The sequence below is a fragment of the Enhydra lutris genome, unplaced genomic scaffold (assembly GCF_002288905.1).
Source record: "Enhydra lutris kenyoni isolate GAN:26980312 unplaced genomic scaffold, ASM228890v2 scaffoldscaffold15, whole genome shotgun sequence".
NCBI lineage: Eukaryota > Metazoa > Chordata > Mammalia > Carnivora > Mustelidae > Enhydra > Enhydra lutris.
The window spans coordinates 59,839,775-59,867,090 of record NW_019154099.1 but is presented as its reverse complement, the minus strand read 5'-3'; the positions used below and the strand labels follow the sequence as shown (position 1 = coordinate 59,867,090).

The 27,316-nt window shown below is 45.0% G+C and overlaps 1 protein-coding gene across 1 annotated transcript in view; it reads right to left on the bottom strand.

The window, feature by feature from the left end:
- The window catches only part of LOC111147014 (myosin XVI), a 471,268-nt gene that overhangs the window by 260,981 nt on the left and 182,971 nt on the right, over positions 1 to 27,316 (bottom strand). The window contains exons 13-15 of the mRNA XM_022502858.1: positions 24,234 to 24,361; positions 18,181 to 18,286; positions 10,915 to 11,032 (exon numbers count right to left, since the gene is read on the bottom strand). Of these exons, the coding sequence (XP_022358566.1) occupies positions 10,915 to 11,032; positions 18,181 to 18,286; positions 24,234 to 24,361 (352 nt within the window). The remainder of the gene's footprint in view (positions 1 to 10,914; positions 11,033 to 18,180; positions 18,287 to 24,233; positions 24,362 to 27,316) is intronic.

The window sequence follows — 27,316 nt, the reverse complement described above, 5'->3', positions numbered from 1 at the left end:
GAACATACGGAATAGTGTGGAGGACCACAGGGAAGGGAGGGAAGACTGAACGGGAAGAAATCAGAAAGGGAGATAAACCATGAGAGACTCTGGACTCTGGGAACAAAACTGAGGGTTACAAAAGGAGGGGGGTAGAAGGATAGGGTGACCTGGTGATGGGTATTAAGGAGGACACGTGTTGGGTTGAGCACTGGGTGTTACACACAATTACAACAAAAACTTATGATGCACTCCATGCTAGCTAACTGAACCTTTTAAAAAAGAGAGAAAAGAAAAGAAATGGGGTGAGGCAGGAATTGGCCGGCATATCCGACTTGTCTTACAGTGACCACCTGAACCCCCAGGCTGGTGAGCCCTGGGAGAGCCTGGACGAAAGCCAACATGCAAACAGTCATGTTGGTTTATGCAGGGATATAAGTGACCAACGACTGGTCAGGGAAGACAGTTGGGACTATTGGCAAAATGAGAAGAAGTTGACTTTAAGGGGAACTGAAATATGTCAACGTGAAACCAAACAGTACATTGTAAAGAACATATTTATACGGACCCTGCAGAAGAAAGCATTAGAAATACATAAAAGCTTATTTCTGAAGAAATCATAACAGGAAAATAATTTGACTTCATGCCTGTATAATAAATATTAAAGAATTTAAAAAAAGAAAAAAGTCGCCTCAGTCTGCAAAGACTTCAGGACAGCAGCTTCCAAGGTTTTGAAGTTTTAGCTCATAGTTCTCATATCAGACAGCCAATACTTCCAAAACCACAGCTCATTTTGTTATTGTTATGAGCGTACAATCCCACAGTCAGGCTGTTAGGAAAGTTCCATCAACGTCCCAGAAGAGGAGACAACATTATGACCCAACAAAGTATCTGGTGGGGAGCTGGGTTTATCCCGGATTGGGGGAACGTTCTGGTTTTGAATGTCTCATTGCCACAGGAGGTCTGTGCCTCGCTGCGCCACCTGCAAAGGGCCACCTGCCCAGCCTGCTCGCTGAGCTGAGCACAGGGGTGAGGGGTGGCATACACACCAGGGGTTCCCAACCACCGTCGTCACAGTTCTGCCCGCCCTCTCCACGGTGAGGGGCGCTACAGAAAGCCCTTCGCAGCCTCCACTGTAGGTCTTCAAAAGTAGTTTCTCCCCAATTAAGTGAAACAAGGCTGAAAGGAATATGCGAGAGCATGGTCTGGTGTCAAATTTTCTTGTTGGGAGAAGAGGGTAAGGGACATTCGCCCAACATCCACGCAGAGATCCAGCCTGGGAGCCCCTCTGTGCTGCGCCAAGTGTCCTTGCGGAAGGATGCTTTGTGATGGGGGACCTGGGGTTCCAAACACTGCAGAGGTATCTACCACATAGATCTGAATATTTAGAAACAACAAAATGGTCCCCTGGGGAAAAGACTGAAAGGATACTGCTCTATCTTATGTCAAAACATTGCACATAGGGACGCCTGGGTGGCTCAGTTGGTTAAGCAGCTGCCTTCGGCTCAGGTCATGATCCCGGCGTCCTGGGATCGAGTCCCACATCGGGCTCCTTGCTTGGCGGGGAGCCTGCTTCTCCCTCTGCCTCTGCCTGCCTCTCTGTCTGCCTGTGTTCACTCGCTCTCCCTCTCTCTCTCTGATAAATAAATAAAATCTTAAAAAAAAAAAAACATTGCACATACTCATAACCTTAATACATTAAAGGACCTTAAAAAGACCAGATATGATCTTGATCCCCACCATTAATTTCATAAGTGCACCTAAGCCCTGAAAACCCCTCTACACTCTTAGATGAAAAGTATAAGTCACTAGGGATTCAACCTCAGAGTCCCGAGCCAAAGGCACTGGCTGAATGAGAGCACATCACGTTAGCAGAGGTTTCCTACTACAAACTCACCTACGGGGCTGTGGTGAGAGGTTCTAGACGTCGGTCCGTCCTGAGTGTGCTGGCACAGACCCCGGGGAACTCAGAACAATGACATTGTTAATAAGTGATCAGATGGGGGAAATGTTGGGCTGAAAGCCAGACCGGAATGTTCTTTATTAATTAAATTTTCTTCAAAATAAACAGTCCCCACTTTTCTATAGCCGCTATTGCATAAAACTGAGCCTCATATTTTCTATCATAATTCATGGCTACAGCCCTGATTAGGGAGCTGGCATTAAGTTATAACCGTAGGAGCAACAGTATCTATAAAGGGAACATGCAACCTCTCTCAACCTTAAAATTAGTAAGAGAATACTCTGTCCAAGACACCCATCGCCACTGTTTTAGAAAAGTGGATAATTTAAGGGAAACTCTAGACCACCACGAAGTACAAAATCAACCTGTAACCTACATTCACTTGACCTAGTTTGAGGTGTAAAAATCTTACTCAAGTTTGGTTTACTATTTTAGGGAACACTTAAAATTCAGAAGCCTCTTCCAGGGGATCCATTCGGATAACTCAGCTCTCCTGAAAATTCGTGTGAAGTAGTTTAAATGATTATCTCTTTTGTTTTTCCTTCTCAAAAGGAGCGTGGAGATCAGCGGAGATTATCAAAGGTATCCACCAACCTGAGGCCTCCTCTAGTGTTCGGTACCTCTTTTGGGGGGGTAACAAAGAAGTTCCAAACTGAAAATTAGTTTGAGAGGTCAGGATAATGCAACAGATCCCCCTTATTCTCTGTGGCATCCCACATTTGTGTCCCACAAATGACATGCCTAAGTGCCAACCTGAGGGCCCAGGGATGTGACCGTGACGGAGCAGGGAAGCAGCAGATGGACTCACGGTAGGATGAGGCCATGCCATAGGGCAAGAGCTTCTAGATCAGCACAGTCGCCCCACCCCACACATCCTACTTCACTCATTCACCCGGTCCACCTGCTCTCTGTGGTTTCCCCTTTCCATTTTACAAATCGACCTTAGTCACGTGGTTTGATCAAGGTCATGGGTGCATGGGTTGGGCCTTGGACCCAGGACTTCTGGAGTCTGAGCTCTGTGCAGAATCTGAGGCTCCTCTATGGTCCTGCCCACTTCTTACCCTCTGTTAGAGCAACTCCCGCAAGCTCAACTGGCCCTTTACTCACTTACTCACTGGACACTGAACGTTGACTCTGCCCGACCTTGTGCAAGACCCTCATCTGCCCTTTGGTGATGAAGAGATGCAGACAGACAAGTAGATGCAGACAGACAAGTGGATGCAGACAGACAAGTGGATGCAGACAGACAAGTGGATGCAGACAGGTGAGGTCCAGCTCCCCGACTATCTGGCAAGCCTTTAAGGGCAGGACCCTGTCCAATGCACGGTTGAGTTAACCCTTCACACAACAGGATGGGCGTGTAAGTGTCCGGTGAAACACAAAATGGGCTTTTTCAGAAAAGAAGTAGTTATGCTGGAGCCGGACAGGTCCGATGTGACCAGTATTTGTCCGGAGGGAGACACAGGGACAGACCCCGTGACAAGTGAGGCTGAGACCTGAGCATTACAGTCACCAGCCAACGAACCCCAAACATGGCAACACCCATTCGAGGCTGCACGAGGCCAGCAAGGATGGTCCCCTGGGGACATCCAGGACAGCACCGTCCTGCTGATCCGGACTTCTGCTCCAAGCCAGCGAGCTTATAGCATTTTGTCAGAGTGGGTCTCGCATGCTCCCACACTCTACAGGATTCCCATGTGGGGTCTTTCTTCTAGGGGACAATCCGTGCCATCCGGTCCTCTGCTGGGCATAGGAACTCCGGTCACCAGTTACCAGGGGCTTCCTGGGTGGACTTGGGGAACTTGGGGCCTCCCCGCCGCTTCTCCAGAACTGTGCAGCAGAAGTCCTGCATGAGGGGTCCACGCCTTGGCCCCGCTGGGGTGGCCAGGGCCTGGGGAGAGGGCACGGTGGGGGCCTCCCCAGGAAGTCGCTGGGAAGGCCTTGAGATCAGGGAGGATGGTTTCTCTCTGGAACATCTGGGCAGAGCTCACACACAGATCTTTGTTCTCAAGCCCTTTCCACACGGTTGCGAGTATGTGAAGGCACGTGCAGTGTGTCCCTTGACATGCTGCTTTTCCGCGTCCTTCATTCTGTGTCCTTCATTCTGCGTCCTTCATTCTGTGTCCTTGCAGGCGCATCCACAGCAGGCTCCCGCTCCTGTGCACTTTCCCTGCACACACGCTCACCGGTCCCCTTCCCCATGGAAAGCAGAGCCCCCGGGACCCTTTGGGCTTTCCTGCTCCCAGCAAGAGAGTCTCAACCAGCACTGGCTGGCTTGGTAATATGGGTTTTGCTCTTAAAGTTTTTTTTTTTTGGGCGGGGGGGGAGTTGCGCAGAACCACCACAGAATCACTGCTGGATTTTTAAAAGAACGCAGCAGGAGAATGCCAAACCAGCGAGCCTGGTCGCTAGGAAGGGAATCAAGGGCGCTAACCCAGAGGGGACGAGCTGGAAAAGCCTGTGGGCGGCCGCGCACCCACCAGGACGTCCCGGGAGCAGGAGGAGCAGCTCGTGGCCGTATGCTCCAGCTCTGCCGACGACTTGCCAACCGTGACTTTCGAGACCAACATGCTAAATTCTGTCCAGGAGGAAAGTCCACAAAGTCGGTAACGGGCAAGGCCTGCAGAAGACCGTGATTGTGTCTTCATCTTGGAAAAGGGAACACAGAATCCCCCGCGCACGAAGTCACATGAGCAGAGTCTGGACGGGGTTCTTCCCTGAGCCACGTGTGCAAAGCATGGTGGCGGGCTCTGCGTGGGCTGGCCGGTGCCCCCGCAGCCCTGATGGCCCCAGGAGGTACCGGGAGTCCTGGGGAAGAGAGTCCCACTCCTCAGGGCTGCATCTCCAACAAGCTCCCCAGGGTGCAGCGAGGGCTCATCGCCACGCAGGGGAGCAGCAGCCTTGGGGCTCGGACTGCCACTCCCCGAAAGCGCAAGGGGAATTGTGCCGGAGCTGGGGAGGTCAGGCTGTGGTGCTCCCGCGGGGGACATTCCCAGGGCAGGTTAGAAAACCGAGACCCAGAAACCAGAGTCAGAGGCTCAAGACCTCTGCGCTCTGGGTCTCCCTGACAGCGCGAGTCTCCCTGCCCGGCCTGCAGTCGCGATCTTTAAAACACGACTGTCCTGTTGCAGAATTCAAGCTGCTTCCCCAAGGTCGACAATTGTCTCCTCTGACTCCTTTCCTGTGTTTTCTTACCCAGTTTCACCGCGTAATAATGGATTTTGACAAACACTTACTGCAAAATACAGGCTTTTCGTTTCTCGATCACGGTCAGAGCTAACTTCTGTTTCCCGAAGAGCACTCAAAAACCCCATCTAAGATTGATCTCTTTCTACAGTCACTGCACTGAGCGGTTGTTGGTGCGCTGACAGCTGTCACTACCATTTCTACAACACTTGATTCTTCCAAGCGTAGGAGGCACCCACCTGCAGTGCTGTCCAGACGATTCATTCGCCTGGATAATCTGCTTTGATTAGAAAGATGTAAAATCCCAAGTGAATTCTAAAGTAGCTGAATTTTAATTTAAAAAAAATTTAAAGACGTATTTTCTTAGTTTAGAGAGAGAAAGGGAGAAAGGGAGGGAGAGAGCATGAGCAGGGGGAGAGGCAGGGGGAGAGGCAGAGGGAGAGGGAGGGAGGAATCTCCAGCAAACTCCCCATGGAGCAGAGCCTGAAGCGGGGCTTGAACTCATGATTCTTGAGATCGCGACCTGAGCCGGAATCAAGAGGCGGAGGCTCAACGAACTGAGCCACCCAGGAACCCTTAAATTAGTTGAATTTTAAATAAGGGCTTTTCATAAAGTGCACATTAACTACTTAAACAACAACAAAAAAGTTCTGTTTGGCTTTAGTTGGGTGGTTATTTGTTGCTTCGATTTGTTCTAATTCAATCATTTTTATTTTATTTTATTTTATTAATTCAATCATTTTAAAAACATAGATTCAGCTCTATTTAAAATAGATTTCAATGTCTGTTGCATGAAGGCACTAGGTACTCAAGTTCTCATTTATTTTAACTGAGTATGTGAGTCATTTCTTCGTTCAATAACTAGGATTCATTTCAGCTATGTTTGGTTTGGTTCCATATCATATAGTTCATACAATAATCATCTTGAAAAGGTTCACCCCACATTTCTGAGTATTTTTCAATTCACAATAATGCTCAGGTCATGATCCCGGCGTCCTGGGATCGAGTCCCACATCGGGCTCCTTGCTTGGCGGGGAGCCTGCTTCTCCCTCTGCCTCTGCCTGCCTCTCTGTCTGCCTGTGTTCACTCGCTCTCCCTCTCTCTCTCTGATAAATAAATAAAATCTTAAAAAAAAAAAAACATTGCACATACTCATAACCTTAATACATTAAAGGACCTTAAAAAGACCAGATATGATCTTGATCCCCACCATTAATTTCATAAGTGCACCTAAGCCCTGAAAACCCCTCTACACTCTTAGATGAAAAGTATAAGTCACTAGGGATTCAACCTCAGAGTCCCGAGCCAAAGGCACTGGCTGAATGAGAGCACATCACGTTAGCAGAGGTTTCCTACTACAAACTCACCTACGGGGCTGTGGTGAGAGGTTCTAGACGTCGGTCCGTCCTGAGTGTGCTGGCACAGACCCCGGGGAACTCAGAACAATGACATTGTTAATAAGTGATCAGATGGGGGAAATGTTGGGCTGAAAGCCAGACCGGAATGTTCTTTATTAATTAAATTTTCTTCAAAATAAACAGTCCCCACTTTTCTATAGCCGCTATTGCATAAAACTGAGCCTCATATTTTCTATCATAATTCATGGCTACAGCCCTGATTAGGGAGCTGGCATTAAGTTATAACCGTAGGAGCAACAGTATCTATAAAGGGAACATGCAACCTCTCTCAACCTTAAAATTAGTAAGAGAATACTCTGTCCAAGACACCCATCGCCACTGTTTTAGAAAAGTGGATAATTTAAGGGAAACTCTAGACCACCACGAAGTACAAAATCAACCTGTAACCTACATTCACTTGACCTAGTTTGAGGTGTAAAAATCTTACTCAAGTTTGGTTTACTATTTTAGGGAACACTTAAAATTCAGAAGCCTCTTCCAGGGGATCCATTCGGATAACTCAGCTCTCCTGAAAATTCGTGTGAAGTAGTTTAAATGATTATCTCTTTTGTTTTTCCTTCACAAAAGGAGCGTGGAGATCAGCGGAGATTATCAAAGGTATCCACCAACCTGAGGCCTCCTCTAGTGTTCGGTACCTCTTTTGGGGGGGTAACAAAGAAGTTCCAAACTGAAAATTAGTTTGAGAGGTCAGGATAATGCAACAGATCCCCCTTATTCTCTGTGGCATCCCACATTTGTGTCCCACAAATGACATGCCTAAGTGCCAACCTGAGGGCCCAGGGATGTGACCGTGACGGAGCAGGGAAGCAGCAGATGGACTCACGGTAGGATGAGGCCATGCCATAGGGCAAGAGCTTCTAGATCAGCACAGTCGCCCCACCCCACACATCCTACTTCACTCATTCACCCGGTCCACCTGCTCTCTGTGGTTTCCCCTTTCCATTTTACAAATCGACCTTAGTCACGTGGTTTGATCAAGGTCATGGGTGCATGGGTTGGGCCTTGGACCCAGGACTTCTGGAGTCTGAGCTCTGTGCAGAATCTGAGGCTCCTCTATGGTCCTGCCCACTTCTTACCCTCTGTTAGAGCAACTCCCGCAAGCTCAACTGGCCCTTTACTCACTTACTCACTGGACACTGAACGTTGACTCTGCCCGACCTTGTGCAAGACCCTCATCTGCCCTTTGGTGATGAAGAGATGCAGACAGACAAGTAGATGCAGACAGACAAGTGGATGCAGACAGACAAGTGGATGCAGACAGACAAGTGGATGCAGACAGGTGAGGTCCAGCTCCCCGACTATCTGGCAAGCCTTTAAGGGCAGGACCCTGTCCAATGCACGGTTGAGTTAACCCTTCACACAACAGGATGGGCGTGTAAGTGTCCGGTGAAACACAAAATGGGCTTTTTCAGAAAAGAAGTAGTTATGCTGGAGCCGGACAGGTCCGATGTGACCAGTATTTGTCCGGAGGGAGACACAGGGACAGACCCCGTGACAAGTGAGGCTGAGACCTGAGCATTACAGTCACCAGCCAACGAACCCCAAACATGGCAACACCCATTCGAGGCTGCACGAGGCCAGCAAGGATGGTCCCCTGGGGACATCCAGGACAGCACCGTCCTGCTGATCCGGACTTCTGCTCCAAGCCAGCGAGCTTATAGCATTTTGTCAGAGTGGGTCTCGCATGCTCCCACACTCTACAGGATTCCCATGTGGGGTCTTTCTTCTAGGGGACAATCCGTGCCATCCGGTCCTCTGCTGGGCATAGGAACTCCGGTCACCAGTTACCAGGGGCTTCCTGGGTGGACTTGGGGAACTTGGGGCCTCCCCGCCGCTTCTCCAGAACTGTGCAGCAGAAGTCCTGCATGAGGGGTCCACGCCTTGGCCCCGCTGGGGTGGCCAGGGCCTGGGGAGAGGGCACGGTGGGGGCCTCCCCAGGAAGTCGCTGGGAAGGCCTTGAGATCAGGGAGGATGGTTTCTCTCTGGAACATCTGGGCAGAGCTCACACACAGATCTTTGTTCTCAAGCCCTTTCCACACGGTTGCGAGTATGTGAAGGCACGTGCAGTGTGTCCCTTGACATGCTGCTTTTCCGCGTCCTTCATTCTGTGTCCTTCATTCTGCGTCCTTCATTCTGTGTCCTTGCAGGCGCATCCACAGCAGGCTCCCGCTCCTGTGCACTTTCCCTGCACACACGCTCACCGGTCCCCTTCCCCATGGAAAGCAGAGCCCCCGGGACCCTTTGGGCTTTCCTGCTCCCAGCAAGAGAGTCTCAACCAGCACTGGCTGGCTTGGTAATATGGGTTTTGCTCTTAAAGTTTTTTTTTTTTGGGCGGGGGGGGAGTTGCGCAGAACCACCACAGAATCACTGCTGGATTTTTAAAAGAACGCAGCAGGAGAATGCCAAACCAGCGAGCCTGGTCGCTAGGAAGGGAATCAAGGGCGCTAACCCAGAGGGGACGAGCTGGAAAAGCCTGTGGGCGGCCGCGCACCCACCAGGACGTCCCGGGAGCAGGAGGAGCAGCTCGTGGCCGTATGCTCCAGCTCTGCCGACGACTTGCCAACCGTGACTTTCGAGACCAACATGCTAAATTCTGTCCAGGAGGAAAGTCCACAAAGTCGGTAACGGGCAAGGCCTGCAGAAGACCGTGATTGTGTCTTCATCTTGGAAAAGGGAACACAGAATCCCCCGCGCACGAAGTCACATGAGCAGAGTCTGGACGGGGTTCTTCCCTGAGCCACGTGTGCAAAGCATGGTGGCGGGCTCTGCGTGGGCTGGCCGGTGCCCCCGCAGCCCTGATGGCCCCAGGAGGTACCGGGAGTCCTGGGGAAGAGAGTCCCACTCCTCAGGGCTGCATCTCCAACAAGCTCCCCAGGGTGCAGCGAGGGCTCATCGCCACGCAGGGGAGCAGCAGCCTTGGGGCTCGGACTGCCACTCCCCGAAAGCGCAAGGGGAATTGTGCCGGAGCTGAGGAGGTCAGGCTGTGGTGCTCCCGCGGGGGACATTCCCAGGGCAGGTTAGAAAACCGAGACCCAGAAACCAGAGTCAGAGGCTCAAGACCTCTGCGCTCTGGGTCTCCCTGACAGCGCGAGTCTCCCTGCCCGGCCTGCAGTCGCGATCTTTAAAACACGACTGTCCTGTTGCAGAATTCAAGCTGCTTCCCCAAGGTCGACAATTGTCTCCTCTGACTCCTTTCCTGTGTTTTCTTACCCAGTTTCACCGCGTAATAATGGATTTTGACAAACACTTACTGCAAAATACAGGCTTTTCGTTTCTCGATCACGGTCAGAGCTAACTTCTGTTTCCCGAAGAGCACTCAAAAACCCCATCTAAGATTGATCTCTTTCTACAGTCACTGCACTGAGCGGTTGTTGGTGCGCTGACAGCTGTCACTACCATTTCTACAACACTTGATTCTTCCAAGCGTAGGAGGCACCCACCTGCAGTGCTGTCCAGACGATTCATTCGCCTGGATAATCTGCTTTGATTAGAAAGATGTAAAATCCCAAGTGAATTCTAAAGTAGCTGAATTTTAATTTAAAAAAAATTTAAAGACGTATTTTCTTAGTTTAGAGAGAGAAAGGGAGAAAGGGAGGGAGAGAGCATGAGCAGGGGGAGAGGCAGGGGGAGAGGCAGAGGGAGAGGGAGGGAGGAATCTCCAGCAAACTCCCCATGGAGCAGAGCCTGAAGCGGGGCTTGAACTCATGATTCTTGAGATCGCGACCTGAGCCGGAATCAAGAGGCGGAGGCTCAACGAACTGAGCCACCCAGGAACCCTTAAATTAGTTGAATTTTAAATAAGGGCTTTTCATAAAGTGCACATTAACTACTTAAACAACAACAAAAAAGTTCTGTTTGGCTTTAGTTGGGTGGTTATTTGTTGCTTCGATTTGTTCTAATTCAATCATTTTTATTTTATTTTATTTTATTAATTCAATCATTTTAAAAACATAGATTCAGCTCTATTTAAAATAGATTTCAATGTCTGTTGCATGAAGGCACTAGGTACTCAAGTTCTCATTTATTTTAACTGAGTATGTGAGTCATTTCTTCGTTCAATAACTAGGATTCATTTCAGCTATGTTTGGTTTGGTTCCATATCATATAGTTCATACAATAATCATCTTGAAAAGGTTCACCCCACATTTCTGAGTATTTTTCAATTCACAATAATTTTAGAAGCCCTGACCTGGCATCTCAGGGGTGCGCACATGCGATCTCTCACACACACACACACACACACACACACACACACACACACACACACACACGAGCACAGGCCCATGGTCACTGTTGGCGCCACGTTTGGGGTTCTTCTGCCCTCTCCTGGTAGCTCTTGAGATGTGCCTTTGTTCATTTTATACTTACCTCCAGTTAAGTGTTTCTTCCTCTCGCAGAACTGTAGTTCGAAATACTTTATGAAGCAACTGGACAGGTCATTAAGCGTTGTCTTGGCATGTCCAAAGGCCTCCAAGATGCTCATGACCTGTAGCAAGATGGAAACATTCCCTGAGCTCCTCATTTTTAAAAACAAAAGTGGGAATCATAGCAAAGATACAGAACTATCCCCTTAGGCAGGAGGGTCCTCGTTGTTTGTATGATTCCGTGTGGAATTTGCACGGTCGCTCTTTCTTCAACGGCAAACTACTAGCAGCCTCTGCCTCAAACATAGTAAGACGATGACACACAGAGGGCTTCACTTGGCTTTGCTCTCTCTTTACACAAACATAACTCAACACATTATTTAGGCTTTTAAACTTAATAGGACAGAAGAAATGCTTTTGTGGTTTTGGAGGGAAGGAACTGGATTTCATAGAGGCAACAGTGAGAATTTCTTTTGAAACAAACAAATGAACTTAAACATTTGCTTCTAACCTTCCTTTGAACCGGGACAGACACACACACTTTCAACCCTGATGTTCTCTCCCACAGAAACAGGAATGAGAGTTCTAGTTGAGGCTGTTTTACTTGGTGTGCCTCATCACCAGTGCTCTCTTCCAGAGCCGGGGAACTAGGGCTTCACGACGTCGTTAACGAAGATCTTCATATCAACCCTGGCATCTGAAATTCTTTCCTGACATGTTTCCTTAAACGCTGACTACAGAGAAAACACCATTTCTTATCACAATCGATGGTGTCTGTGATGATGATGATGACCAAGCAGCTCTCCAGAAAGTACGAAAACCTGGAAGGTTCAAAGGTATTTTTCAGCCTTTTTCAAGTCACCGCAGCGAAATGCAGTTCCTGCATCCGCCACAAGGGAGAGGACGCTAACCCATTACCTTCTTGATACAAGGGGTTCTTTTTAATTTCTGGTGATAGTAGATTTTGAGAATTTTATTCTAAGTTAAAAGAAAAAAAAGACTTTGCTGCTTCTTTTTAACCTTCTGGATACTGATCCATGAAAGCATTTGGTTCACCTGGAAGTATTTTGTATCTTGAAAGATGACAAAATAATATTTCGATTCTAAGCACAATCCCCAGTGCTAAAACTTGTGGTATTTGCAAAATATACCAAAAGACTGGTTTTTGAACTTTTGAAATTTTGGAGGAAACATGTTGAGTTTTTACAGAAAGCCCAGAATTTAGATCTCTTTGTAATAACCTAGCTTTAAAGATCATAACAGTGAATTGATGGTAGTGATAGCAGAAATATATACTGAAAAATAATTTGAAATAGTATTTTTAAAGGTCGTGATTTTTGCTTCTTCTCCAATACTTCAATATTACATAAGTATATTGTGGAATTAACAGTGTAAGTAAATCACACTTTCAACATGTATATTACATTTAATAATCATTTAAAAATTCATAACAAGGATGAGAATGGATTTTTTAAAATATTCTGGCTTCTAGCTATTTTGGTGCTGTATCTGAAAATAAACTGACTTGTTATTATAGAAAAGAGACATAAAAGATAATGAATAACATGCCCAAACAGGAAATATAGGGCAATATTTCAAAGCGTGTGCTGTGGAGGGAGAAGCAGCCTCCCCCACATTCCAGCTGTGCTAGTAACAAATTATATGACACTAAGCCATGTTCATGAGTCCCCGAACCACCTTCTCTTTTACGTTAACACAGGAATAGCTCCTTCCTCAGTGTCAGCTGTGCAAAGCTCTCAGCCTGGTGCATGGCCCATGGTAAGCACCCAACAAATAACAAGGATTCATTGTATTTTTGAAAAGAATAGTAGCAAAATATATTTTGTGTCAAGCATTACTCTAAAGTTTTTCTATATATATATATATAACACATAAAATAAATAAAGTTGCATATAAAATTATGTATACTCTACATACATGTAGATATACATGGGTAAGTACATTTATACATATATTTGTTTTATTTCTTTTATTATATTAATTATATATTTCGTAATTACATATTTCTTTTCTTTCTAGTATCTCCATTTTGTAGAAAAGGAAATTGAGAGATTACGTAACTCCCCCAAGGTTCAGAGCTTGTTAATAGTGGAGCTGGGGTTTGAACCCAGGCCATCTCTCTGTGAGTTAGGGTGTGTGTGTCATGGGCGGGGACTGCTAGAACCACAATAAGGACATAGAGGGCTTCCAGCTGTAGGAAGCTAAACCTATTGAGCAAAATGCAAGAGCTCACAGGGCAGTCTTCCCCTGGGCTTTGTTCCATGATTGAAGAATTCAAGCTTCAGATCCGGGTTACACCGAAGTAATGTTTTTCATCTTTAATTATCTGCTTGATCAATAGGTGGCGCTAAACAAATGTGTTAAGAGAAATACTGGGGGAGAAAAAAGAGGAAGAAGATGCAAAACTGGTATTGGTCCATTGCCCACCTTAACTTCGAAAGAAAATAATGAGAATGTTGTACAAGAGCAAAAAATGTAGCAAGGGGAAGTAAGTAAATATTTCCCAAGTATTCAAATTTTATTGGTAAGCTTTTTTTCTATTTGCAACTGTATGGTTTTTTCCTCTAAAATTTTCATAGCTGTGCCTCTAAAAGCTATGCACTCCTATTTTGGTGGTAGTTAACGCACGGTATTTTCTAAGAGCAAAAATCTGTGGCTTCCTCAATAAAAAACTGTGGCTTAACCAAGCGGACCCCATCACTCCACTCTGTAAAAGCAGTTTCTCAATAAATGTTTAGTTAAGCAATTTAAATGGATCTGAATGGTCCTGAAAGCTGAAAGTCATCTGGGCCAGAATGAGTGAAAAGTCCCAGGCAGTTGTCTCTTCCCCCAACAACTGGTTTTTATGTCCCAATAAACCTATCACCACGCAAAGTCCCTTGCTTCTCCACCTTGAAATTCAAATTTGGGGATTGAAAACAACAGCCTTCTTCACTGATCTTAGCTGTTTGGAAACTGTACAAAGGAGCAAAAGCCGTCTCCAGGGTGATGGAGTTCAAACGCACTCAACTCGGAAGCCCACTGCAAGGGCAGAGTGTGAACCTCTGTAGACTTTTAGGGCAAGACAACTGAGTACAAGATCAAGATTCAGGGACGTGACGGCTGAGTGTCTCTTGACAACACGTGTGTGGCCTGCATGAAAGTACCGAAGGTCATGTCTGGGGCTTGGAGCCTGGCTCCCTCTGGCCGTCCAGACCCCACCCAGATCTGGCTCTTCCCCCGCTGCCCTCGTGGAGAGTGCCCGCTTATGGTTCAGCAGGGATTAGCAATGGCCAACTTTACCCCAACTCCCTTCACCTTGTTCTCATGCTCCCCACACTCCAGGTAATAATCTTTAATTAAGTCACTGGAGGAAACCACAAGGAAAATTCTCTCTGCTCCTCAACGTGCATTATTGTCTGCTGACGGCCACACCAAGACGCCCCACCTTTCCTTCACTCTTCTTCAGAAACTGCTGATCAGAATAACCTTCAATGACTGCTTTTCTCTTGCAGTATCCTAAGACCCAGGGCAAAACTGCATGGGCTAGACACAGCCAGCATCCCCAGTGGAAATGTCCTGTGCGTGTCTGTCACGCACGTGGCGCCACGGGGCAGCATCGCACACCGCGGCTGCTGGCGTGGAGTCTCAGCGATGTGGCACCATCGGGTCTGGCTGAACAGCTTTCCTAGTCAGCTCACCCGCTTCTCTCCTTTTGGGGGTCACCTGACAAAGCTTCCTCCCGCCCCTGGGCATTGAACTTCACCATCAAGGATGCTCTTACACACTCATCTCCTTAATTAGACTTTTCTTTCGTGCAGGAAGTACAGGTGCATCTCCGGAATGTGCAGAATTTCACTAAACCCCTATGATGTTACAAAGATCTCCAGGCAATTCAGAAGTTTGGCCAACATTCGTATTTAATTCCCCCACGTGCACTTGGGCGTTGCGCCAAGATGGACTGGGTAATTTTCAGTATATGTGCTGCTGAAGCGAGCACTGGACTGGGTAATTTTCAGGAACACTTTGGACACCAAATGATATTCATGTGGATTGTAAATGAGAGAGTAACAGATGAAAAAAAAAAAAGCATAGCTGACGTGAATTGAAGCCGTAGTCAACCCTGGGCAATATTATTTCACAAGACCAGAAAATCACTTATTGTATGATTTATGAATAAAACAAACACATGAATTGGAAATAGTTGTACATGAAATTTGCATGGATATCATAGTATTGATTCCCAGGTGCTAACTGATTTGGAAGAGTTATAGCTGTCTAAGGAAACGCCACTTAGTCTGTGCTCACTTACGCTGAACTGCAAAGCCAACTTACATAAAGTCATCTAGAATGCGGCTTAGAAATTACACAGCCTGCTCTTTCACAAAGGATGATGTTAATAAATGATTGCTTTAGTCTATAATTTACATTGGAGCCCGCGGTGCCTTGTCAGTATGATTAGGCCAACAGATCCCATCATTCTATTAGTTAACCTAAGTCTATTTTATAGCCATGTTGTTCTATAAATTCCCTAATTCTTATGTGTCAGTAGTCAGTAGCTGACAATATCTGAACAAAGATAATTTATGCTATTCCACCCAACTCGATGAAAATGTTAAATTATTTTAAGCTGTGTGGTGGTAGAATCATGTGGATTCTCAGTATATAGTTTGAACTTAATAAATGGCTATGAATTAGAGTCATTAATGATCACATATGTCACCCGAGATGCGCTGCAGAACTGATTTATGGAACATTCTTCACAAAGAGAAGAATCTCCAGAATCAGGCATAAGTTTGGGAATCTAGAAGAGCAGATTAAAATTTTTAAGGACTTCTTTTTCAAAAGTAGAAAATATGAGGACATTAGATTGATCTGTCGATTAAATAGAAGTCCCTCTCATTCCTAAATGAGGAATCACACACTAAAATATCCGGAAGCGTCCCTTGTGAACATCACTGTGGCAGAAATAACTCTGGCCTGCAGCTGCAGGTCCAAAGGGCAGGGACAGAAAACCAAACACAAATAGCACAATTCTCTCAGGGCGATGGGTTTCTAGATCCTCAACGTCTGAACGTTCAGGGAGCACCATTTGAGGGAATAATCTGAGCTAACAGCAACTGTTTCTACTCCAATGTCATCAGACACTTTCAAGTATCAAGTTGGTGAATGAAATGCAGGTGTCTTTCTGCAGATGTGTGCGCAGCAAGTTTTATGTAGGAGAGATTCTAGGGGGGCAAGGCGTGCACCTGCCTAGCCTCCCAGTGACACGCACACTGAGAGAGAGGGGCCGGTGCAATACTGCCGGTGGTGTGTAACCTCACACACACACAGTGAAATTTGCAGGGTCCTAATGACCTACAAATGGTGTATCCACATTAAATTCATTTGATATTGTTAAAGGAAATTGATTAATGTAACTCTGAATAATTAACTGTACCTTAGGTGTACCAGAAATACTTACAGATATCTTCTGCCTGCTCTCATTCATATGCTATATAGAAACTGAGCCGCTACTATGCGGCAGGCATCTCTGAATTCAAGGGAAATGCACATGGCAGCCTCTTGGGTTGCTGGATAAATGACTACGTGACAGAGGCACCATGACCCGGTCTGGAGGGATGTGTGTTCAAAGGGGGCTTCAGCAAGAGTAAGAGAACAGGAACCTCCAGGAGGCTGGAGAAGAAAACACTAGTAGGTATGACGGATGGGAGACTGTGATCGTGGGGGAGGCAGGGAGGGGCTGGCATCAAAGCGACAGCCAGTTTCCAGTGTGGAAATGAGAAAGTGATTGTGCCATTTATTTGATGGGTGACCTGGGAGGAAATGCAGGAGAAATGTGGGAGTCTGTGCATTCCACTCTGGTCATGGCTTAGGGGCACATTATGGGATGTCCAGGAAGGCTGTTGGGCAGGTGTCTACACGGTAAGAAGCTGATCAGGAGGTTAGGACAGGGTGTCAACACACAGAAGGGACCAAGTCCTGGGACCACTGAGCACACGGGAGGGCAGACTGTAGGACCCCACAGCCCCTTAAGTGATGGGGGACATGTAAGAGAATAATCATCACAGGTTATACTAGAGTTATTTCCTAGAAAAGGATGAAAATGGAGGTTTAGCCCTGCAGGTGGAGACTCCCGGAGCAACACACTTTTGAGTTCTGATCATTTTCCTGATCGGTTATTGATCGTCTCTGTGCTCCCACTCCCTAGGGGCTCCCACTCCCACGCACGCTCATTGCAGGATCCTTCTAGCAGCTCCCGTGCTCGTTCCTCCAGTCTACTGCTAACAGAACCAACCAGAACTGCATGAGAACAAGAGCCAAGCACATGCAGGTGTGTCCTTGGGTAAAATCTCTGAGTTTCTCTGACCTTTACCAGAGCTGCTCGGAGGCCTTTCTGGTTCCTCCTTGAATCTTGCTAATACTTTACTGGATGAAGGAGGTTGATGAGGGGTCTCCATATAAAAGCAGGTGTTACTGAATATAACTTAAAATCAGTTCTAAATGGGGTGGTGGGAGTCAAAACGCACAAAGTCCCAGTTACAAGACAGGAAAGTCCTGCAGATCTCATGCACACGTGACGACCATGGCGAGCAGCACCGCTCCAGATGTTTGAAATCTGCTGAGTTAGCAAAACTTGAAAGTTCTCAACACACGCACACACACACACACACACACACACACACACACAAGAATTTAATGATGTGTAGTGATGTATGTTAATTAAACTTACTATGGTGATCATTTTGCAATCCACACACACATCCAATCACTGTGTTGCACACCTAAGACTAACACAACATTGTACATCCAAAAAATCAATATTGGGGGTGAAGGTGTATTACCTGCCCAACAATGTCATTAACATTTCCTGTTATCAATTCTTTTATATACACTGACACTTTATTATCAGCTCTCCGTGATTCCCCCCCAAAACGGTGTTTATCAGGCCAAACCCCTCAGAGGTAGTGACACACCAAAGTGGCACTTTCCAGCAAGCAACAGCAGTCTCTAAGTCTATTACACGTTTTCAATCCAACTGTTCTGAGCAAATATAAGGAGAGTATGTTCAAAATATTTGAAAACAGGTACAAGAAAATGAACCTTCACTTGAGCAGCATTAATTTGCTGCAATCTTCTTTTTTCCTTTATTTCTGCAAACTTGGGCCAATTTATGGCCAAATTATGGTCTTATCATGATGTTCCCATTTATTGGTAAACTGCAGATTTTTCGGCTCAACGTATTCTCCAACCCAAACAAGAAACTTACATGTTTAAATTTGGAGTCCAACACGGGCCTGCGGGAGCCAGATCTGCGGGTGAGGTGTCTCGTTATTTGCTTGCTGGCTTCGGACTTGCCCGATCCTCTTTCTCCACTAAAAGAAAGCAGAGAGAGAAAACCCAAGTTTACTGTTTTGGAGAATGTAGTAAACGATCCAATGGGCAGACAGGATCCTCAGATACAAAGATGGTAAGGGAATGACTGGCCCTTTGATGCATGTATGGTATCATCTAACTCTTCCTTTTGATTTGTTCATCCAAAATAGTTAGTACACACGAGCTACGTCACATGCCCTGTGGTGTTCTAGATGCTGGGACGCCATATGAATTTCACCCCAAAGTCTCTAGATGCTGGAGCCTCCTATCAGTGGGAGGCAAGTCTGCCATCCACTGTCTCACAGGGTAGAACCACACGTGTAGGTGAATTACAGCAGACAGAGGTCAAGCTGAAAAGAAAGACAATGACGACTTGTCCTCAGCTTTGTAAATGAAGGTAAGTGAGGTGGCCCCAGGGGACAGTCTCTACAGTGGGGATGCATGTCCTAGAGCTCCACCACATGACCTTGCCGAATCTTTCTGAGCCTTCCAGGAAAGACATTCCGTCTTCCTCCGGAGACCCATGGGATCTTTCTACGCTTCCCTTGTCTTCCCTCCAAAATGAACATAAAGCAAGCAGCTCCTGAAACTAAGTTGTTAAGATGGTCAGATATGACCAGGGGAGTAAGGTGGATCCTCCGATGGCCAGCTGCCCCGTGAGGCTGCTGTTAGCCTGATGCTCTGTGTGTCCAGAACAAACGGACCCTCGCCAAACTTGTGATTAATAAGACAATACTTTTCCTATTTCTCAGGCATGCTTCATAACTCATCAAATTTCTTTTTTAAAAGATTTTCATTTATCTATTTGAGAGAGAGAGAGAATGTGCATGCGTGTGCAAGCCGGGGCAGGGCAGAGGGAGAGAGAGAATCTCAAGCAGGCTCCTTGCCGAGTGTGGACCTGACCTGGGGATCAACCTCAGGAGCTGGAGGTCGTGACCTAAGCCAAAACCAAGAGTCAGATGCTTAACCCACCGAGGCCCCCAGGCCCCCATAACTCATCTAATTTCTATAAATGAACTATATTACATTTTGGACACGAGGCAATAGAAGATTAACATAAAAATCCAATACAGTAATTAATGATTTAAAATGAAGTACTTACTGTTTCCAGATAGAATGCTCATGAAAACAGTCTTTATTTAGGAAAAGAGTCTTTATTCAACTGAGAGCTTAAAAATTAAAAATCTGTATAAAGCTCTTTACTAGTGCTGATTTCTCAAGCTTCTCCCTGCGTCTCTCATACTAATGAATTTGCTTAAAGGATGTTTGCCGGAAAAGAAGAAGCTGAAATTTACTACTTTTATTACAGCCTCCCCTTGTTAACAAACACTTCTATTCCCCTCATCCACATAGTTGAACGACGTTTTGGAACAACCACCTCGGGGCACAGGTGACAGAGACCTGCACAGGAGAAGGAGCTCCTTTTCTGGGTTCAAAGACATTTGCTTTTAACCTTCTCATTTCAGAGATGAAACAATTTAGCTCTTTCTTGATGGAAATTTAACTTCTACATTTGTATTCACTGTTATAAATATTCTTTTACTTAGCAAAATAATTGGCTGTTTCACAAATCTTGTTGTTGTAGAGATTCTGTTCACAGGGAACAAGGTTCCCACAGGTGAAGAAGGAGCAGTGTGCCCAGAAGTGGAAGAAACCGGGGAAGACTTCCTCATGAGGTGGGGGGTGGACTGATTCTCGGAGAAGGGGTAGTGTGGAAGGCAGCCATTATTCAACAAGAGATTCTCAACCAGTACTGCAGAGTCTGCAGACATGAAGACCGCAGACACCTATGAGGGAATGTGGCTGAGCTGCCTCCCCTTCCGCCACCACTGGGCTTACTCTATCACAACAAGTAGGAGTAGAGAAAATGATCATCAGTTCTCTTAGCTGGCTAAAATCCCATGGATTTTAACCATCTCATAAAATCCCAAAAATAGCCATATTCCATTTAAACTGAGTAAAATACAAGGAAATAAAAGAAAAATATAATATGGGATAGGATAGGGTTGACTCTATAGGTGATCAAATTAAAACTAAAAGTCCTACCCTTATGTGTTCAAGAAACATTCCTTGATCTGCAAATCCAGTCTGTGATTTCATTAGAATTGACCAGAGATTGTGGGTGGTGCCAATCAGGAGCCCATAAGAATTTTAAGGCTTACTTGAATAGCCTTGTTTGCTAAATCTGCACGTGATAGAGGCAGACCCTATACCGTGTATTTCACAAGTCACTTGTGTGTACAGCATATAACATTAATTTAGATTTGCTCCACACACTCTTCGGATAATGGATTTTTGTCACTTGTGCTCTGACAATTAATTAAAACCATCCATCAGGGCCTTCAGAAAATTAAAGATAAGATAGATGATGGTAAACTCCAAACTCTCAGTTATAACCCAGGATCAAGATCTGAACATCATGAAAAACTATTCCTCAAGATGAAGCCGAGTGTGCTAGTTGGTACCTACAATTATCAACAAATTGATTGAAAAATCAAACTGAATTTTTGAAAATAAGACTTAAAAAGTCCCACCCTAGTCCTAAGTTATAGGATGGTTATTCCAGGAATATTTGTGTTTTGAGCCACAAATCTGAAATTATCCTTTGTAAATGCTTTTTGTAAGATGTAATAGACTCTCTTGGGCCACCTGGGTGGCTCAGTCAGTTAAGCATCCAGCTTTTGGTTCTGGCTCAGGTTATGATCTCAGGGTCGTGAGATCGAGCCTCACGTAGGTCTCTGTGCTCCCTGAGGAGTCTGCTCAAGAAAGACTGTCTTTCCCTCTCCCCAAGTCTCTCTCCCTCCCACTCTCTCTCTCAAATAAATGAATCTTTTAAAGACACAAGAGACTCTCAAAAAAATGATCTTTAAATCATGTATTTAGCTGACTTCTAAATTTTCTAATTTTAATGAATTAGTATAATAAGTACAGAAAACCTTTATCTTAGGCAAGACAATCAAGGAGATAGAGAAGCCACATGAAAACATCAATCCTGAAAGAAGACAGAGAATGACTAAAATAGCAAGTCCTTGTGATCACAGGTTGGCTCTTGATTTCTTGAAACCTGAACGAAGAAATCTTTTTTTTTTTTTTTTTAAGAGAAACTGGTTGATACATGGCATTATTAGCCTTTAAAAATGTCCCAAAGAAATAATGCTTCTGTAGAATACTAACAGGTCCTACTGGAAAAATAATTCCATGAGTAAATTCATGTAGAAAGCACTGGGTTAGAGATCAACAGCTTTATTTACTGAAAGCACTTGCTAGATACTGTGAAATCTCTAACAGGAAGATTCCCAAAGGATACAATTCATTGGTAACTCAGAACTTCGCTATGGACCAATGTCTTTCAAAAGAATTCAGTGGATTCAGTTAGAATTTAGGAGAATCCACGGATATGTGGCCCTCATTTTAGGGAAGCACGGGGTGGGCTGCTGGAAACCTTGCTGGGGTGACCACAGGGGTCTGGCTATGCACTAGTGGGTAAGCTTCACTCAGGCCCAGAAGCCAGACGATGGGGTTCCCATCCCACATACGGTATCCACTATGCCCTACACTAATTAATCACCATTCACCAATTTACACTATTGGGCTCACAACCCAGATTCACTATTTACTAATTGGACACCCTAGACTAATGAGTTACTCCTCCTAATATGCAGTCACCTGACAGTTAAAATCATGATGTTAATAATAATTCATATCTTGGTTCTGCACAGCAAAGGAAACAGTCAACAAAACAAAGAGGCAACCGATGGAATGGGAGAAGATATGCGTAAATAACACTACAAAGGGCTGATATCCAGGATCTATAAAGAACTCCTTAAACTCAACACACACAAAACAGATAATCATGTCAAAAAGTGCGCAGAAGACATGAACAGATACTTCTCCAAAGAAGACATACAAATCACTAACAGACACATGAAAAATTGTTCATCATTATTAGCCATCAGGGATATTCAAATCAAAACCACATTGAGATACCACCTTACACCAGTTACAATGGCCAAAATTTACAAGACAGGAAACGACATGTGTTGGAGGATGTGGAGAAAGGGGAATCCTCTTACGCTGTTGGTGGGAATGCAAGTTGGTGCAGCCACTTTGGAGAACAGTGTGGAGATTCCTTAAGAAATTAAAAATAGAGCTTCCCTATGACCCTGCAATTGCACTACTGGGTATTTACCCCAAAGATACAGATGTAGTGAAAAGAAGGGCCATCTGTACCCCAATGTTCATAGCAGCAATGGTCACAGTCGTCAAACTGTGGAAAGAACCAAGATGCCCTTCAATGGACGAATGGATAAGGAAAATGTGGTCCATATAAACTATGGAATACTATGCCTCCATCAGAAAGGATGAATACCCAACTTTTGTATCAACATGGATGGGACTGGAAGAGATCATGCTGAGTCAAATAAGTCAAGTAGAGAGAGTCAATTATCATATGGTTTCACTTATTTGTGGAGCATAACAAATAGCATGGAGGACAAGGGGAGATGGAGAGGAGAAGGGAGTTGAGGGAAATTGGAAGGAGGTGAAACATGAGAGACTATGGACTCTGAGAGACAAACTGAGGGTTTTGGAGAGGGGGGGGTGGGGGATTGGGTGAGCCTGGTGGTGGGTACTAAGGAGGGCACGTCTGGCATGAAGCACTGGGTATGGTGCATAAACAATGAATTTTGGAACACACACACACACACACACACATAATACATATCTTGGAAGACTGCTAAAGCAATGGATAAGGGAACACATGGAAGCTCCTTGTGAAGGGTCTGGCACTTACTAAGTTCTCAATAAACATCAGTTGTTATTAATGACCACACTAGTATATATATACACCCCACAATCTCACGATTTTTAAAAAATGCTCCCCATTTTGGTCAAAGTTAGACTAGACAATCAGATAGATAAAGCAGATGAGAACACAGTTGCTTGATTCAAGAATGGCCGGGGCCACCATGCCCCCAGGGCCTCTCCTTTGGGGCTGGGGGCACTTCAGAACAAGGGTGAACACAACCACTTGTGTGCTATTTTGAAAACCAGAGCACGGGTGTTTGCAAGCCATCCATCTGACCCTCTCTGGAACTTCTGATCAAGTTAGTAAGTTAAAAGTGTATAAATAAGTGCTAACTTAAATATTTAAATGTCTTTTTGGTTCTATGCAGGTGTCCACATTTCCTATCTCTCATTTCACTTTGATGAGTTGGGCAAAGGTTTATTCACACATTCAGCCCCCAGCCGACACTACTTATTGTAACTTGGGCAAAACCTGAGGATTTACAGAAGTCCCCTCTGGTAGAGGCTGCTCCTAATATGAAATGTAATTCTCAATGCACATCTTATTTTAATACCTAAATAGTACTTTAATCCTTTATCAATACATAATCTCATGTCACCTCCACGTCCTGCGGTTCTTGTGTGTGTGTTTATTTTCACTTCCATGTAAATCATCATCCTGGGCATCTTGTATTAAGGAACTAATGTTACCATGATATTTCAGTATAAAACACTTCCAGTGTATACTTGGTAAAAGATGAACATAGGTAAATAGCGAGAAGTGGGTGAGAAAACCCACAATTGCAGGGTAATCATTTGTATTTTGGTCCGTACCACATCATGGCAGCTGATCGCAGGTGCTTTTCTTTCCCTGTGATTCCTGAGGTTTGAAAGCGCTCTGGTCCCAAGTAGTAAATCTTCAAAATGAATTGAGTTTCAGGTTAAGTGTGTTGATATTGATTCTACCACACTTGGGGCTATTTCTAAGAACAGAGATGTTTCTCCTTGGTAATGAGTCAAATTACTTATTGGAAAGACACATGGGACCACCAGCTGCTGAGGAAGTCAATGAATGTGAACCAGAGGAAAGGAGGAGAAACTCACAGCAAAGCCCCCAGCGCGTCAGTGCACCATGGGAGGGTGGGCGAGGGGTGAGCTCACCTGAGAATGAAGCACTGGGGCCGCTGCTCCTGGAAAAGCTGGTGAAAGGCTCTCTCGGCACAGGAGAAGATGTGGGGAGGCAAGGAGGAGCAGGGCTGCCCCGTGCTGCTGAGGTAGAGCTGAGACACCTGCCGGGCAGAGTGGGAGACAGACATCATGAGAAGGTACGGGCTTCTCAACCTCAGGACACAGCTGACTCACTCCCAAGATTCAAATGCCAGGGAAGCTCTATATCTGAAACTCGTCTATAACTACAAAAGTCTGGGAAATTATGCCCTTTTCAGCAAGTTTTAAGCATTTACAATGATAAAAGAGAGGCGGGTGTCTGATCCTTCATGACTTGGTTCGCGGGCTTGAAATTCTTTTGCTGTCCTTAAGCAGACCAACTCACGCACATCCAGTTTGATGGGAACCTGTGAAGTAAGCTGAACCTGCGGGAACTGGCATCACACACAACGTCTCTCTGCAACATTTCTTCTCAGTAACGTGAGCTAGAAAGGGTTTTTAACCCGAGTAGAAAGCACTTGCCACCAAAACATGGAAGGACTTACAAACTTCTCAGAAAAACAAAAAAGAACTTAATTTCAGGGACATAGTGACTTATGAGGATTGCCATGGTGCCAGTATGTTTAGTCCTTTTGAGTACCAGTAAATTCTGTTATTTTAGAAGAAACACAGAATGAAACGGAGGTGTCTGAGTCATGAAAAAGTATCAGACAAACTTAATTTTTCTTTTACATAGTAACTGGCCTGTCGCTTCAAGGCTCTTGAGAGTGGGAATCTCATCAGAAGATGGAGGGAAGTGTCCAGACAAGATCAAAGTCTGCCCACCCTGTCATGGCAGCCTGGGTCTTTGGCTCTGTGGGCATTACCGGGAAAACGGGAAAGACTTGAATGGGATGTTTTGACCGGATGGCCACAGTGCATCAGGAGGAATTTCCTGATTCCAGGGGTGGTACAGAGGTTTCACAGGGAATGAAAGTCTTTGTTTGCAGGAAATGCACAACCCATGTATTCAAGGTTGATGGGACAGCATGCCAGCAAATCATTTGGAAATGGTTGGAAAAAAATTTGTTTGTGCTATTTATCTGCAAATTGTTCATATGTTTGAAGTCATTTATAATCACAGGGCAAATAGCTTTTTAAAAATAGAATAAATGACCTGCAGCTATAAAAAATGATTAGGTGACTCTCACAAACATAATATTGGGTGGCGTCTGTCGGGACACGAGAGAACATTCTGTAAGATAAAGTACAAAACCAGGTAAAATGAAGCTACACCGTAGAAGTTGGGTTGGTGGTTTCTTGGCCAAGGTGCTGGTGATCACAGAGGGGCAAGAGCAGGGCTTCTGGAGTGCGGGAAATGCTCTGGATCTGAGGGCTCGTGAAAATCTACCCATCAGGGCACTTAGAAACCCATGTTCACTGTAGCTCAGTAAAAACTCCAGAAAGCCCAAATCCACAAATACCGTGGTTCTGGCGCAGACGCCAGAAGAAGGGATCACCTGGACAGACTAGAGAACTCAACCCACGCCCACACATGGGTGTGGAGTTGGGGTATGTAAGGGGGCTGTTGCGTGCATTAGGCATTAAGAATGGGCTGATTAGTAAAGGAAACGAACGCTGACCTCTATCTCATGCTAGGTGTGAAAATGAATTCCAGATGAACTTAAGTCTTACTATAAACAGCAAAGCATAAAACATTTACACAAGGAAACAGAATAATACTTTCATGATTTTGGAATAAGGAACTAGGGTTCCCAAACATGAATTCTAATGGGAAGGATGAAGCTATATCAAAATCGTATATTTGACAATTGCTGTTCGACCACAAACATCATACACACAGTAATACAATAAAAACCAAAAACAGAGAGGAGATTAAGCTGTGTCTTATAAACAACTTCTACAAATAAATAAGACTGGAAATAAAATAGAAAATTAGACAAAGAATACAAACAGAAAAGGATAACCAATAAATAAGAGAAAAGAAGCAGAAACTCTCTGGTAACTGGGAAATGCCATTTCAAACAGGAAGGTGACAGATATAAAATTCTGATAACTTTATCAATGGCCTCATAATAATAGTCATGGCTTACACTGGCTATGTGCTTGCTGCTGTTCTAAGCACTTGGTATCCATCCAATTCTCTTAGAAATCTATGACTTGGGTATGAGAATATCTTCCTTTTTAAGAGTGAGGAAATTAAAGCAAAGTTAGTAACCAGTCAAAGGTCACATAGCTCATTAGTGGTGATGCTTGGTTTCAAAAGGCAGTTTTCTCCAGCACTAGAAACACGCACCGCACTGTGGAGAGTTAGTTGTTCAATCGCGACAGAGATTTGGTAACAACTTCTAAACGTAAGGGGGGCTTGACCAGGAATCTCTCTGAAGAAACTGTCGGACATTCACAAAAAGCACACATGAAATGGTTCTTAGCACTCTTTGTAAGAGCAGAAAACATGCCAATATAGGGTTTAATGAATGAATATAATGGATTGTGTTTTAATACGATAAAATACTATAGGACATTTAGAATACATTTTTTTAAAGATTTTATTTATTTATTTGACACAGAGAGATCACAAGTAGGCAGAGAGGCAGGCAGAGAGGGATGGGGAAGCAGGCTCCCTGATGAGCAGAGAGCCCAATGTGGGACTCGATCCCAGGACCCTGAGATCATGACCTGAGCTGAAGACAGAGGCTTAACCCACTGAGCCACCCAGGCGCCCTAGAATATATTTTTGAGAACTGAAACTATCAACATAAAAAAGCACAAAGGCTAATGAAGATTTGTTTTGTAAAAGGACATAGTTAATAAATCTGAATGTATCAGCAATATATCTGAGTGAATTAAAATGGAAATATAATAGTATTTGCAGGGGTTTTTCTGCACGTGTACAGTTGTCCCTCCTCTGCCTTAACCCATATGGTCTATGTTCCAGGACCCCCAGGGGGTGCCACAAACCACAGAGAGTGCCAAACCCTATATATATTGTATTTTCCTATATATACCTAACTATGATAAAGTTTAATTTATAAGTTGGGCATGGTAAGAGATTACCAATGATAACTAATAATGAA